General features: G+C 36.4%; 1 protein-coding gene across 2 annotated transcripts in view; it reads left to right on the forward strand.

Annotated features, from left to right (window-relative positions):
• Nucleotides 1-12,529, forward strand: part of LOC123536364 (uncharacterized) — a 29,633-nt gene extending 17,104 nt beyond the window's left edge. The window contains exons 4-9 of one of the 2 annotated variants that reach the window (XM_053528662.1): nt 5,166-5,465; nt 7,170-7,274; nt 8,207-8,242; nt 8,644-8,709; nt 9,257-9,425; nt 12,220-12,529. In XM_053528662.1, the coding sequence (XP_053384637.1) occupies nt 5,166-5,465; nt 7,170-7,274; nt 8,207-8,242; nt 8,644-8,709; nt 9,257-9,409 (660 nt within the window). In that variant the 3' untranslated portion in view covers nt 9,410-9,425; nt 12,220-12,529. The remainder of the gene's footprint in view (nt 1-5,165; nt 5,466-7,169; nt 7,275-8,206; nt 8,243-8,643; nt 8,710-9,256; nt 9,426-12,219) is intronic. The other variant, XM_053528661.1, reaches the window with a different exon arrangement.
• The last annotated feature ends 559 nt before the right edge of the window (nt 12,530-13,088 follow it).

Below are 13,088 nucleotides of genomic sequence, written 5' to 3' on the forward strand. Positions count from 1 at the left end.
TAAAATTAATAAGCTGAGTTTCGCAACTATGACCCGACCTAAAACCATGCTGGAACTGGCTGATAATATTGTGTTTGTCAAAGAAGGACATAAGATTTGAAACCACGATGTGCTCAAGGAGTTTGGACGCAATACAGGTCAGAGAAATACGTCGATAGTTGCTGGGTTTTGATTTGAGACCTTTTTTAAGGACTGGTGCAACTGTTGCCTTTTTCCAGTCTTGAGGGACAATGCCTGTATTTAGGGATAAATTGAAGATGTGGCAAAGGACGGGGGCGATTTCTTGATGAAGTTCATTGAGAACACGGGGGGATAATTCATCTGGCCCCGACGCTTTATGTGGGGATAGGCCAAGAAGGAGTTTGTCAACACCCTCTGGAGTTACATTTATTTGGTCCATTAGGGAGGAAGGGGATGTTTACAGTTTGGAGCACAAATGTTTAAGGCTTAGGGGCTTAGGTGGGGAGAAAACTGATTCAAATTGCTTATTAAGGATGTTTGCTTTAGTGACAGGATCAGTATGGGTGAAACCTTCTGATTTGAGAGGGGCTATGCCGACATTTTCTTTTTTGTTATGTTTGATTAACTATAGAATTTCTTATTTCTACCAGGTTGGGAATCATGGCTAAAGATAACGTTTTCCATGTATGACCAGTATGAGGCTCTTATTTGCCTTTGTATATAGGATTTTAGGGACTTCAGTTTCTGGTTCTTAGCTTGATTTGGGGATTTGTTGAGTTTGTGATAGAGTTTATCACGCTTGTGGATAAGCCTGATAATTCTGGGAGTTAACCAAGGCAAGTCGGCACGGGATTTGGATATTTTAGTAGGGATATGCTTGATACAAGATTCATTTAAGCTGTCCTTAAATGAGTTCCAAGCCTCATCAGGGTTTGTATGGGCCTTACTAATAAAACTACTACTAAATGAGCGCATGTCAGATCTGATCGCCTCCCAGTTAGTTTTCCGATATTGTTTTATTAGTTTCTTTGGCTGGATGGGTCGCCCTCTGTTAATTTTGACCTCATGAAATACTATATCATGGTCAGAGGTTGCAAGGCCGGGAAGTGTCTTGACGAGGTGGACGTGGAATGGGTGGGAGGTAAGGAAGAGGTCAAGGGTATTGGACAACCTGGTTGGGACTTTTACCATCTGTTCCAAATTTAGGTGGGACAGTTTTTCCATAAAATCTTCATAGAGACTTCTATTTTTACAATTTGGTTTGAGTGTTTCATTGACCCAGTTGATATCAGGCATGTTGAAGTCTCCGAGGAGCCATATTATGCTATCCTTCGGGATTTTACTTAAGGATGACCACAGTTCAGACAATGATAGTTCGTCAAGTTCATTCCCCTAATTATCCTACTTTTCCACCTACCCACACATACCCGCCCCCCCCCCACTCTCTCTCTCTCTCTCCCCACCCCCCTTCAGAAATGTAAATATTTATATTTTCTATTAATTGTCTTGGTGCTGCGTGTTTGTGTCTTAGATTTCTGTGTCGTTATTCACCCATACCCAAACCGCACAAACATACAACATCATTACCAAATCGTATTTAGTTAGAAGAAACCTCAGAATATTTCTGTCCTAAAACACTGGCCCTATTACAAAATAATAAATATTTTTCTTGCGTGACTGTTCAAGCAAGGTGTGGAACTCAGGTGAGCGATCTAGGGCCAACAAGGCCCACTTGTTGCTATACGTAACAACGCTTACCATTAAGATAATTATTTGTATTACATAAACCTGTTAATTTTTCTTCCCTCAAAAAAGTAATATACACACGGAATTGATAGTCATAGTGTCAAATGAAAGTGCGACATTTAGCGTTGGTGTTGCGACATATAACGGTGGGCAAATTTTTGCGACATTTAACGTTAAAGGTGCGACATTTAGCGGCAGACGATTTTGCGACATTTAGCGGTGGTTGCGACATTTAACGTCAACCTTGTGACATTTAACGGTGGTTGCGACATTTAACGGCGTTGTGACATTTAACGTTGCCACAGTGACTGTTTGATAAACGACATTGTGTCTGAAATCATTAGTCCTCCACCTCTGATTCATGTGGGGAAGTTGGCAGTTACTTGCGGAGAACAGGTTTGTACTGGTACAGAATCCAGGAACACTGGTTAGGTTAACTGCCCGCCGTTACAAGATTGGAATACTGTTGAAAAATGGCGTTAAACACAAAAGAAACAAACAAAAACAAGTATTGTCCGTAAGTATTGACCTGGCACTCATTAATCTCCGCCAATATTTTCGGGCGTTCATTTGTTATTTCACGTGATATTCGTGTCCTGAAAATAGATTTATCAAAATAATCAGTTTAGAATTGTCCGTTGAATGAATGAATGCTTGTCCGGTCCTGAAGATTTTAAACGACATTTTGTAGAACGGTTTTATGCACGTAGAAGAATGGTAATAGATAGAGTATTTCGTTGATAAAACATGATAAGTGTGACAAGTTTCCGTCTTTTACAGATATAATCATAATAAAATAAAATGTCAGACAGAGGACTCGAACACTCAGCCCTGAGATTACATGTAGTGGCAAAAACGCTTTGTACGCACAGCTATATCTGCACATGATACATGATGGTATATAATTGGCTTTTCAATAGTTATGTCATTGTTTGGGTTCGTACACCGAAAATTAATTTACGGAAACATACGGAATATTCATGAGTGCCAGGTCAATACTTACGGACAATAGTAAATAGATCACACCAGAACCGGTCGTACATGTATTGGCGAATTCCATTCATTTGCTGTAAATATCGTCTCTACTTAAAGAGATATTTTTGTGGAAATAATTTCACGTGAGGACGTAGCAATATTGTATTACAACTTCAGCGCTCATTTAATAAGTCAATTTTCATATTTGTTTATGGTTTTCTGGTGTGGCCTTTTCAAAACGAGATAGCAAAATTTTTCTTGTGGTGAATTACAACCTTCACTGGTATTAACTACAAAGTTTAGCCGCATTTTTAAAAAGAATATGTATGATTTGCCTTACTGCCTGTCTCGTGATACTGGTTCACATCGGCCTTCGTCGGAGAGACTCTGGCATTCGAAGCAAACCAAATGCATATTCTGTTGCTAGCGGGAATATTTTGTACGCCGCAAAGTTGAAATATGGGGCCAATGCTATCTTATAACGTATGTAATAGTGGTCAGTTGACCCAAGTAGTATAAAGAAATAAAATATAAAAGAAGATAACGTAACTAAGCAAACATAATTAGCAAACTCGGTTTGACTGAGTCTGTTCATCAGAGGTAATGAAATGTGCGACACAACTAACGCCCACTAGCACCTGCTAAAGCAGAATTCTATTATAGTAAAAATGAATATACTCCATAGTCCCAAAGGACCAGAAAATATAACAACACTGAGTCCAAAGTCAGTTAAATTCAAATTATGGTCCGGAATTCAATTTGCAACACTGAAAAATCATAGCAAATTATAACCTAAATTAAATCACCTTGAAACTGATACAGTTGTACAGAAAATTCCATAAAGTCTACATCTGAAAACTAAATTTATAAATACGGTTCTTTAGAAGACTGATCTTAACACCGAGATGGTCCAAGAACAGGGACTGCATCATCTTCATTTTTGTTGTTTTAGGTGGCTTGTGGAATTTCGACATATTCTTATTTTCGTCAGATATTTGTTCACAGTTATGGAATGTCTTAATTATACGTTCGACTATGTGAACATAACTTGTGCTACAACTTAAATTTTTGCTATCTATTTACTGGGTACAAGACATATTCTTTTACGATTCTGTTATATTGATGAATGTACATGAAACAGAATTGGTTTAATACATATTCTAATATGGTTATCTTTTTATCACATGTTAGCCTTTTTTGTCGACACATCAAAAATTCGACTTTCTTGTACTATATAAACAAGACAATTTGACCAACGTCTCCTTTACTATAAATGACGTCGACGTCAAAGCTTTATTACATAGAGGATAGTTGTTTGTTTCAGTGTAAGATCGAAATATATTTCACCGAGTGATCATGAACACCATATGCAATATTTTCACGAGTGGCGCAGCCACGAGTGAAAATGTAAATTATGGTGTTCACGAGTGAAATATATTTCAATCTAACACTGAAACAAACAAATTTTCTATTTATTTTATGCATTTTTAACGGTTTTAACCAAATTATATCCAGTTTGTCCGTGCAACATCACGTGCGTCGCATCATGACGTCAATAATATCTGACGTCAGAATATCTTTGTAGAAAAAATATAAATAGTTCTATTATGTTTCCCGATTTCTTTTACATTTATTTATAAAAGAATGTAAATATTATGATCCTGTTATTATTTTTGTACATTTATACCTTTACTGAAGAATATTTTGCAAGAATTTTCTATCATTTATAATTCATATCATTTCGCATTCAAGTGTAGTTCCGTACCAGTGAAAAATAAAAATGATATTTTCACTGTTTGAAACTGAAAATATCAATTTTATTTCACTGATAAATTTCAGTATTTCACTGAAGAGCATAAAATAAACTAGTGTATTATCATTTTTATTTAATGGCTTTATTACACTCCCGCGACGTCAAACATGTGATAAAATGCTTTAATCATCAGAACGATGTTATGTCGACGTCACGTCAACGTGATATTAAGCGCCATGTACGCATCAAGAAATAACCCTTTCAAAGTTCATGAAATATTTTACGTAAAAACATGTTTTAAACGAAATGTCACATTGCACAAATGTTTTGATTAATTTATACATATACTGAATTAGTTATTCGCATTTATGCATTTATAAATAATTCGCAATAATTTTCGTTCGAACTGAATTCTGCCTGGCGTGTTTTAACAAATACCTACTACTGGCGCCATACTTGCACAAAGAAACAGTTCCATCATATTTGATATAATTTTTACAAGAAAGAACATACTAGAATCGAAATGAATTATAGCAAAACAGTGCTTTATCACTATTTATACACTCGGGCGGTTATACGTCGCTCTCGTGAAATTATTACGCCCGACGTATAACCGCCCATCGTGTATAAATAGTGATAAAGCACTGTTTTGCTATAATTTATTTCTTAATAAAGTTTCATGTTATAATATATTATATCACCATATTGGTGGTACCTTTTCTACTTTCAGGTACCAGAAGAATTGTTACAGGAAACTGTTGATATCTTGAATAGAGATTCAATAATGTGGTCGTACGATTATCTAAGTCGTTGCAGAAACTTCATGTGGACTTTCCTTTTAATTCCGCTCTACATATTGATATTTTGTTTAGCTAAGATCTCGTGGATTTTGGATGTAGCAACACGAGGGAGAGAACAAGAGCTCTGGAGCTATCAAATTTCATTTCTGATGTATATATTCATGCCAGTGTCATTTGTAGCGATTCAGATTCCGCTCTGTCTAATACCAAACATCTGCTATCGGAAGAAGGTAAGTGGGTTTTTTTCTTCGGTGCATTCGGTCAGTTGTCTGTCATTGCGTCATTGTAGATCATATGGTTTCAAGTAAGTGATTACTGACTTATAACTACCTATTGTAATCAAACTTCACAGGATGATTGCCTCTGGGTAGCAAATGTTCTATATTGTGTTGGTGTCAGTAGGTCAAAGGTCAGTGTCACAATGATTTCGGAATTGAAAAACGCTTTCCGCTCTAGAAGTGATAAACTCTGTAAGGAGGTCGTTTGAAGCATTGAATGCAACCAAGCAATATACATGTAATAGCAGACTGGATTTGAATGAGTCAGTTCACGAGAGGTAGCGAAATGTGCAAAATCCCACACGCGTCCGAGTAGGCCTACCGACTGAAACGGAATTCTATTACAGTAAAACAGAATGCACTTCCCTTCATGATCCCAAAGAACCGAAAATATAACAGCACTGAGTCCAAGTATGAGGAGAACTTTTACAGCCTCTACCGCTTTGACTTGAAGCCGTCAAACTTCATACGACACTTGTCTGTTGTCTTCGGGTAAAATAAAATGGTTTCCTCACAATTAGCAAAGCAACTTTTGGTCTACTGCTTTCTAATGTCATAAGACGATTGCTTGTGATCTTTTGGTGATCTCTGATACGGTCAAGATCACATTGAAAGGGCAATGTCACATTGACATCGAGACTGAAAACGGTGTCCGCACAATAACCAAAGAGCACTCAGCTTACGATCTTTACCCTTTATAGGACGATTGCCCATGATCAACAAAAGATTCGTCCATGTTTTAGCGTTAATATTTTAAGTATCACGGACACATTTACCTCGACACTCAAAGTAGTTTCTGACCGCTCAACATTGGCCGCATATTTTTTTTTTCTTCTTTTTTTTTTGACGAGTGTTCGCTATCGGTAGATGACCCCTAGTTGTCAAGTTCACTGTAATTGTCACTGAAAATGATTTCCGATCAATATATTGAGCACTTTTCGGCTTACAGTCGTCAGATTTTATAAGATGGGTACTTATGGTCAGGAGATAACCCAAGTTGTTTTAGGGTCAGTATTGTATCGCAGAGGTCATAGTCACAATAACGTTGATATTGCAAACGGTTTCTGATTAATAAGGCTTATTGCCTTAAAACTTGATAGGATAATTGCATGTTGATAGTAGATGATACTGTTGTGAGTTCATTAGGTCATATGTTATACATACCCAGTTGCATCAATCCAGCCATCATGCAGGCATGTGCATAGTACAAATAGCTCTGGATTTATTCCAAAAATATCACATAGCCATACAGAAAGTTGTGTTACATGCATGATTTGTAAATATTTGAATTCAATGGATGTCCGCGGGAAATGTTTCTGGGGTCAGCGGCAAAACATAGGGCCGGAAAACATAGGGCCGGGAGGGTAACGGGAAACAATTTTTTACTCCTCAGTATTAAGCATGGTATTGTAACATCACAATAATACTGAGGTTTAGTTAGATTTTTTATAAATGAAATAAAAGAGTTCAAGACAAACTTGACTCAGTTAAAACCAGTTTGATAAGACTTAAGATTTGTTTAAATATAAACAATTCTAAAACATTTTAGATGAACAATGAAATTTAATGCAGCAAAATGTTTACAATATACAGAACGTTATATAAGTTGAAATGAAAAAATAAAAGATGTATTAAATCGAATATTTTAAATTTCAGCGTGAGGTATCTTTACAAGCAAAACTGTGGCGGAAGGTGGGAAAACAATGTATTGAAAATAACGTTCTTCTTCTGTTTACTGGAAGAAGAAATAAGAAACCAACTGTATCCTTTAATCAGATTATTGAATAACTTTACTTACAGAGAAAAACAACATTTCTGCAATGTTCAAAATTTGATAGAAACGGAAGCCATTCTGTTTCCGTGGCCAAACGTAATTCAAAATGGCGGCTAATTTTGCAACAGAAACAAAATGGTGGATTTAATCTGTTTTTAGATATATATTTTAATTGTTTTTATGTCTGAGAAACATCATCTTCTCTTTTTGATTGGTATCTAAAACTCAAAATACTGTTCTGTAGTTCATCTGTTTGCAAGAATTCGCAAATGAAGTCATCAACACTTAACTGCATGCTTCCATGATCATACATTTTCCAAATTTTCAAACTGTCGTATTTATTTCAACAGCGGTCTGATCAGCATTGATGGACAATATCTTTCATAAAACCAGTTTATATATTTAGGCAGGTATACCTTCTCTTTTTATGATAAAAGAGCAGCTGGATAATTGTACAGAAAAGTACACAACTATAAAATACATTTTGTAATGCTGCATATAATTGATCGATAGTATTTAAGCAGGACGAATATTCTAGAATTTTGTTTGACGTCGTCTTTTAGGTATAAAGTTTAGTTCAGGTAAAGTCGAACACAAACATGTGAAAAAGAGGAATGAAAAATGATTGTGTATCAGAGATACAGCCATATGCTTGAAAATTGCATAAATGCCACCAAGTGCTATAGGGTTTTGTAAAAAGATACCGGTAATTCCTTTCAACCTGGTCATAGTATTATCTGACAATAGTGAATTCTCCCGAAAAGAATCGTTGTTTAGTAATCGCCAGCTGATTGCATCGAAATAAATGTATATAAATGTTTATCAATCTCTTCTTTTCTAACTTTAAACTGTACATACATTTAAATGTATTTTAGATCTAGATAATTCAGTTGCATTGTTCAATCTTAACAATGTGTAGCTACATGTGATGCGATATGATATAGCAAGATGCAAGGTAAGGAAAACTATTTTAAAACGCAGTTGTTTACATTTAATGTCACAAGTAATGATAATTATCACACTATAATTGGTTACAATGATTAGTTTTCACCTAATAATTTGTTACAATGAATAATTATCAAACATTAATTATAAGCATCACAGGAAGATCTGAGCAACAAATAATATTCACTTAGAATTTACCATTAAAAATCATCATATCACACACAATGTATATATAAATTGTATACATAAGTGAATGAATGACAGATGTATGTTCGTACACACGACTTTACGCCTATAAAGCCAGTGAACAAACCACTGGGCTATAGAACACTTTCGTCGTAGACACTCATGATGTCGAATTTGTACTGTGGAACTTTCAGTGTAAAACTTACGGTTGAATGTCTGTTTCAGGAGTACTTTGTTGGAATCATTAAGGCAAGGAACCTAACTCCAGCCGACCGGACACTGACACCTGAGGTAAAATTCAATCACGTCGCAGAAGAAAGCTCTTTGTAGACACATAAAATTATAAAATTATAATGTTTATCAAAGTGTGGTTGTAGTAAACCCGCGTTAAACCAAACAGCTGACAATCCAGAGGTCCAGATCTGAGATGCTCTTGGATGTTTCCAACCCAACAAAGAGGCTGTACTGATCCTTCCATGAAAGCAGTACTCGCGTGCATCGTTATTATACTCTGGACACTTTAAAGATCCAGGATGTCTGTCCAAATATACACTGACATACATGTAGCTAGAATAAAAAGGAGCTCTCTGTCTGTTCTGGAGACGTTCCTATCGTTTTATCACTATCACATGGAAGAAAATATTCTAAATGTTGTGAACAATGCTTTATTATCAATCTAGTGGCTACTCGTCTATTCTTAAGGATGTAAACTAATTTGAATGTCATTTGTTACTCATAAGCCAATTTGAAAATAAGGTCGCTTGTTTGACTATGCTAATATATGATAAGTACCACTCGAGTTTAGCATAAATGTTGATTTGCGATACAATTCTTGCAGACGTATGCTGATATATTAATTGAAAGGCATCTGTCAGAGATCTCAAGTACACTTGCAGATGACTTCGACTTTCTTCCGGACGCGCCATATAACAGACATAATGTGAAGAAAGGAAAAATGTGCATTTGTCAATATCTCGAAAATAACTTGTGATGCAGCAGGTAAAACGGTATACAGTTAAACTTGCTTTTCAGTGCTGTTGTATATTTTCTGGTCCTTTGGGATCATGAAGTCCATTCAATTGATGTGTAATAGAGTTCCGCTTAAGCCGGTGCTAGAGGGCCTGATAGGTGTTGCATATTTCATCACCTCTCATGAACTGACTCAGTAAAGCCGAGTCTGGAATTATTCTGCTTGGTTGCATTCTTTGCTTCCAAAGGATCATTTTCCATTTTTAGCTCACCAGAGCCAAAGGCTCAGGGTGAGCTATTCTGATCGTTCACCGTCCGCTGTCCGTCGTCCGTTCGTAAACTTTTACTTTAAACGACATCTCCTCATAAACCGCTAGGCCAATTTCATCCAAACTTCACAGGAATGTTTCTTGGGTAAAGCTCTACAAAAATTGTTCAAAGAATTGAATTCCATGCAGAACTCTGGTTGCCATGGCAACTGAAAGGAAAAACTTTAAAAATCTTCTTCTCAAAAACCAGAAGACCTAGAGCTTAGATATTCGGTGTGAAGCATTGCCTAGTAGACCTCTACCAAATTTGTTCAAATCATGACCCCGGGATCAAAATTGACCCCGCCCCAGGAGTCACTTGATTTTACATAGGAAAATCTTAAAAAATCTTCTTCTCAGAAACCAGAAGCCTAGAGCTTAGTTATTTGACATGTAGCATTGCCTAGTGGACCTCTACTAAAGTTGTTCAAATCATGACCCCGGGGTCAATATTGACCCCGCCCCAGAGGTCACTTGATTTTACATAGATTTCTATAGGAAAATCATCAAAAAAAAGAAATAAAAAATAAACCAGAAGGCCTAGAGCTTTATATCTTCAAAAAATTTCTAAAAATAAACCAGAAGGCCTAGATCTTAGATATTTGACATGTAGCATTGCCTAATAGACTTCTACAAAAAAATTTCAAATCGTGACCCCGGGGTCAAATTGACCCCGTCCCATGGGGTTACTTGATTGTACATAGAAAAATCTTCAAATTTTTCTAAAAATAAACCAGAAGGCCTAGAGCTTAGATATTTGACATGTAGCATTGCATAGTGGACCTCTACTAAATTTGTTCAAATCTTGGCCCCTCGGGGTCAAAATTGACCCCCGCCCCAGGGATCACTTGATTTTATATAGGAAAATCTTCAAAAATTATCTTAAAATCAACCAGAATGCCTAGATCTTAGATATTTGACATGTAGCATTGCCTAGTAGACTTCTACAAAATTTGCTCAAATCATGACCCCCGGGGTCAAATTGACTACGCCCCATGGAGTTACTTGATTTTACATAGGAAAATCTTAAAAAATCTTCTCAGAAACCAGAAGCCTAGAGCTTAGTTATTTGACATGTAGCATTGACTAGTGGACCTCTACTAAAGTTGTTCAAATCATGACACCGGGGTCAAAATTGACCCCGCCCCAGAGGTCACTTGATTTTACATAGATTTCTATAGGAAAATCTTCAAAAAAAAAAAACCAGAAGGCCTAGAGCTTAGATATTTGACATGTAGCATTGTCTAGTGGACCTCTACAAAATTTGTTCAAATTATTACCCCCGGATCAAAATTGACCCCGCCCCAGGGGTCACTTGATTTTATATAGGAAAATCTTCAAAAAATTTCTAAAAATAAACCAGAAGGCCTAGATCTTAGATATTTGACATGTAGCATTGCCTAATAGACTTCTACAAAAAATATTTCAAATCATGACCCCGGGGTCAAATTGACCCCGTCCCATGGGGTTACTTGATTGTACATAGAAAAATCTTCAAAATTTTCTAAAAATAAACCAGAAGGCCTAGAGCTTAGATATTTGACATGTAGCATTGCCTAGTGGACCTCTACAAAATTTGTTCAAACCTTGGCCCCTGGGGAACAAAATTGACCCCCGCCCCAGGGGTCGCTTGATTTTATATAGGAAAATCTTCAAAAATTATCTTAAAATAAACCAGAATGCCTAGATCTTAGATATTTGATATGTAGCATTGCCTAGTAGACTTCTACAAAATTTGCTCAAGTCATGACCCCCGGGGTCAAATTGACCCCGTCCCATGGGGTTACTTGATTGTACATAGAAAAATCTTCAAAATTTTCTAAAAATAAACCAGAAGGCCTAGAGCTTAAATATTTGACATGTAGCATTGCCTAGTGGACCTCTACAAAATTTGTTTAAATCTTGACCCCCAGGATCAAATTGACCCAGCCCCAGGGGTTACTTGATTGTACATAGGGAAATCTTCATAAATTTGCTAAAAAATAAACCAGAAGGCCTAGATCTTAGATGTTTGATATGTAACATTGCCTAGTAGACTTCTACAAATTTTGTTCAAATTTTGACCCCCCGGGGTAAAATTGGCCCCGCCCCAGGGGGTACTTGATTGTACATTGGAAAATCTTCAAAAAAAATTCAGTTTGACATTTGAAACATGTAGCTCATATTACTCGGGTGAGCGATCCAGGGTCATCATGACCCTCTTGTTTGACATAATTATCTCCCTTTTATAGCATTCAAAACGCTTAGTATTCAAGGTGTAACTACGGAGTAGACTTTTTGCCAGTTGTATGTGTTTACCGGTTGCCAAGTTTGTAGGATATTTAGATCTGTAAAAATGAGCATTGTTTTTGCTAAATAAATGTTTACATTTCAGCTTCATTAGTCTACATTTAACTCTGTGAAACAATCTTCAAGAGAATGAGTTTACCAAAATCGGTAATCTTTTCATATCAAGTAACACTGAAGCTGAAAATTGCGTATGTAATATAAGAGTGTGTATTTCTGTATAACTAATATGTCGTAGGAGTGTGAATGTGTACGGATTGGGCCGCGATTTGCTTAAAGACAAACGCTAACTAAAACGGTCGAGATTTATTCCAACTTGCCATCGCAGACTCAACATAAACTGTTATCAAGTTGTTAAGTTGTATATTTTCAGGCATTTGAAACAGATATGACGTGTAAATAATAACATTTGTTATTTAGTTTAATGTTATATGAACTGTCCAATCATTTGCTAGTGTTTGTATTCGTACTGGTCTCCAAGTTCCGTTTAAATGTACCCTGAACTTAAAAACAGGATTGTTCTCGTAATTAAAGACACTACGATCTCATTCTGGTTCGTCTCCACGGGTCGGTATTACATAAAGGGTCTTACATAAATGTCTTTTCTTACTGAGATTATTAATAATATAATGCTAGGCTCAGCCGAGTTCATCAGTTTTTATGTGCCCCGCCCCACATAAATGTGTATGTGTGTGCTGGGGGAGCATATAGCGTTGCTGCTGTCCGTACATCCGTACGTCCCGAAATCTTGTCTGTCCAACTACTCCCACACTATAAGCCTAATTTGCTTCAAACTTTCACAGATAAGAAGATGGATGTGTAGATGACTATAAAGGAAGATTTTACTTCTGTGACTATTTTACTGCAGTGATGGCCCTTTGGTAGTTGTGCTTTATAGAATATAGAGAAAAAGCTTGTGTGTCCTACTTCTTCTACACTATTAGCCTGATTTGCTTCAAACTTTCAAAGATGAACAAGCTTGATGCATATAAAGGAAGGAATATTTGCTGTGTCTATTTTACCACAGATATAGGCCTTTGATTGTTTTGCTAAATAGAATATAGAGAAAAGTCGTGTGTGCCCAACTCCTCAAACACTACTGAAAGA

Source organism: Mercenaria mercenaria, chromosome 17 (assembly GCF_021730395.1).
Source record: "Mercenaria mercenaria strain notata chromosome 17, MADL_Memer_1, whole genome shotgun sequence".
Lineage (NCBI taxonomy): Eukaryota > Metazoa > Mollusca > Bivalvia > Venerida > Veneridae > Mercenaria > Mercenaria mercenaria.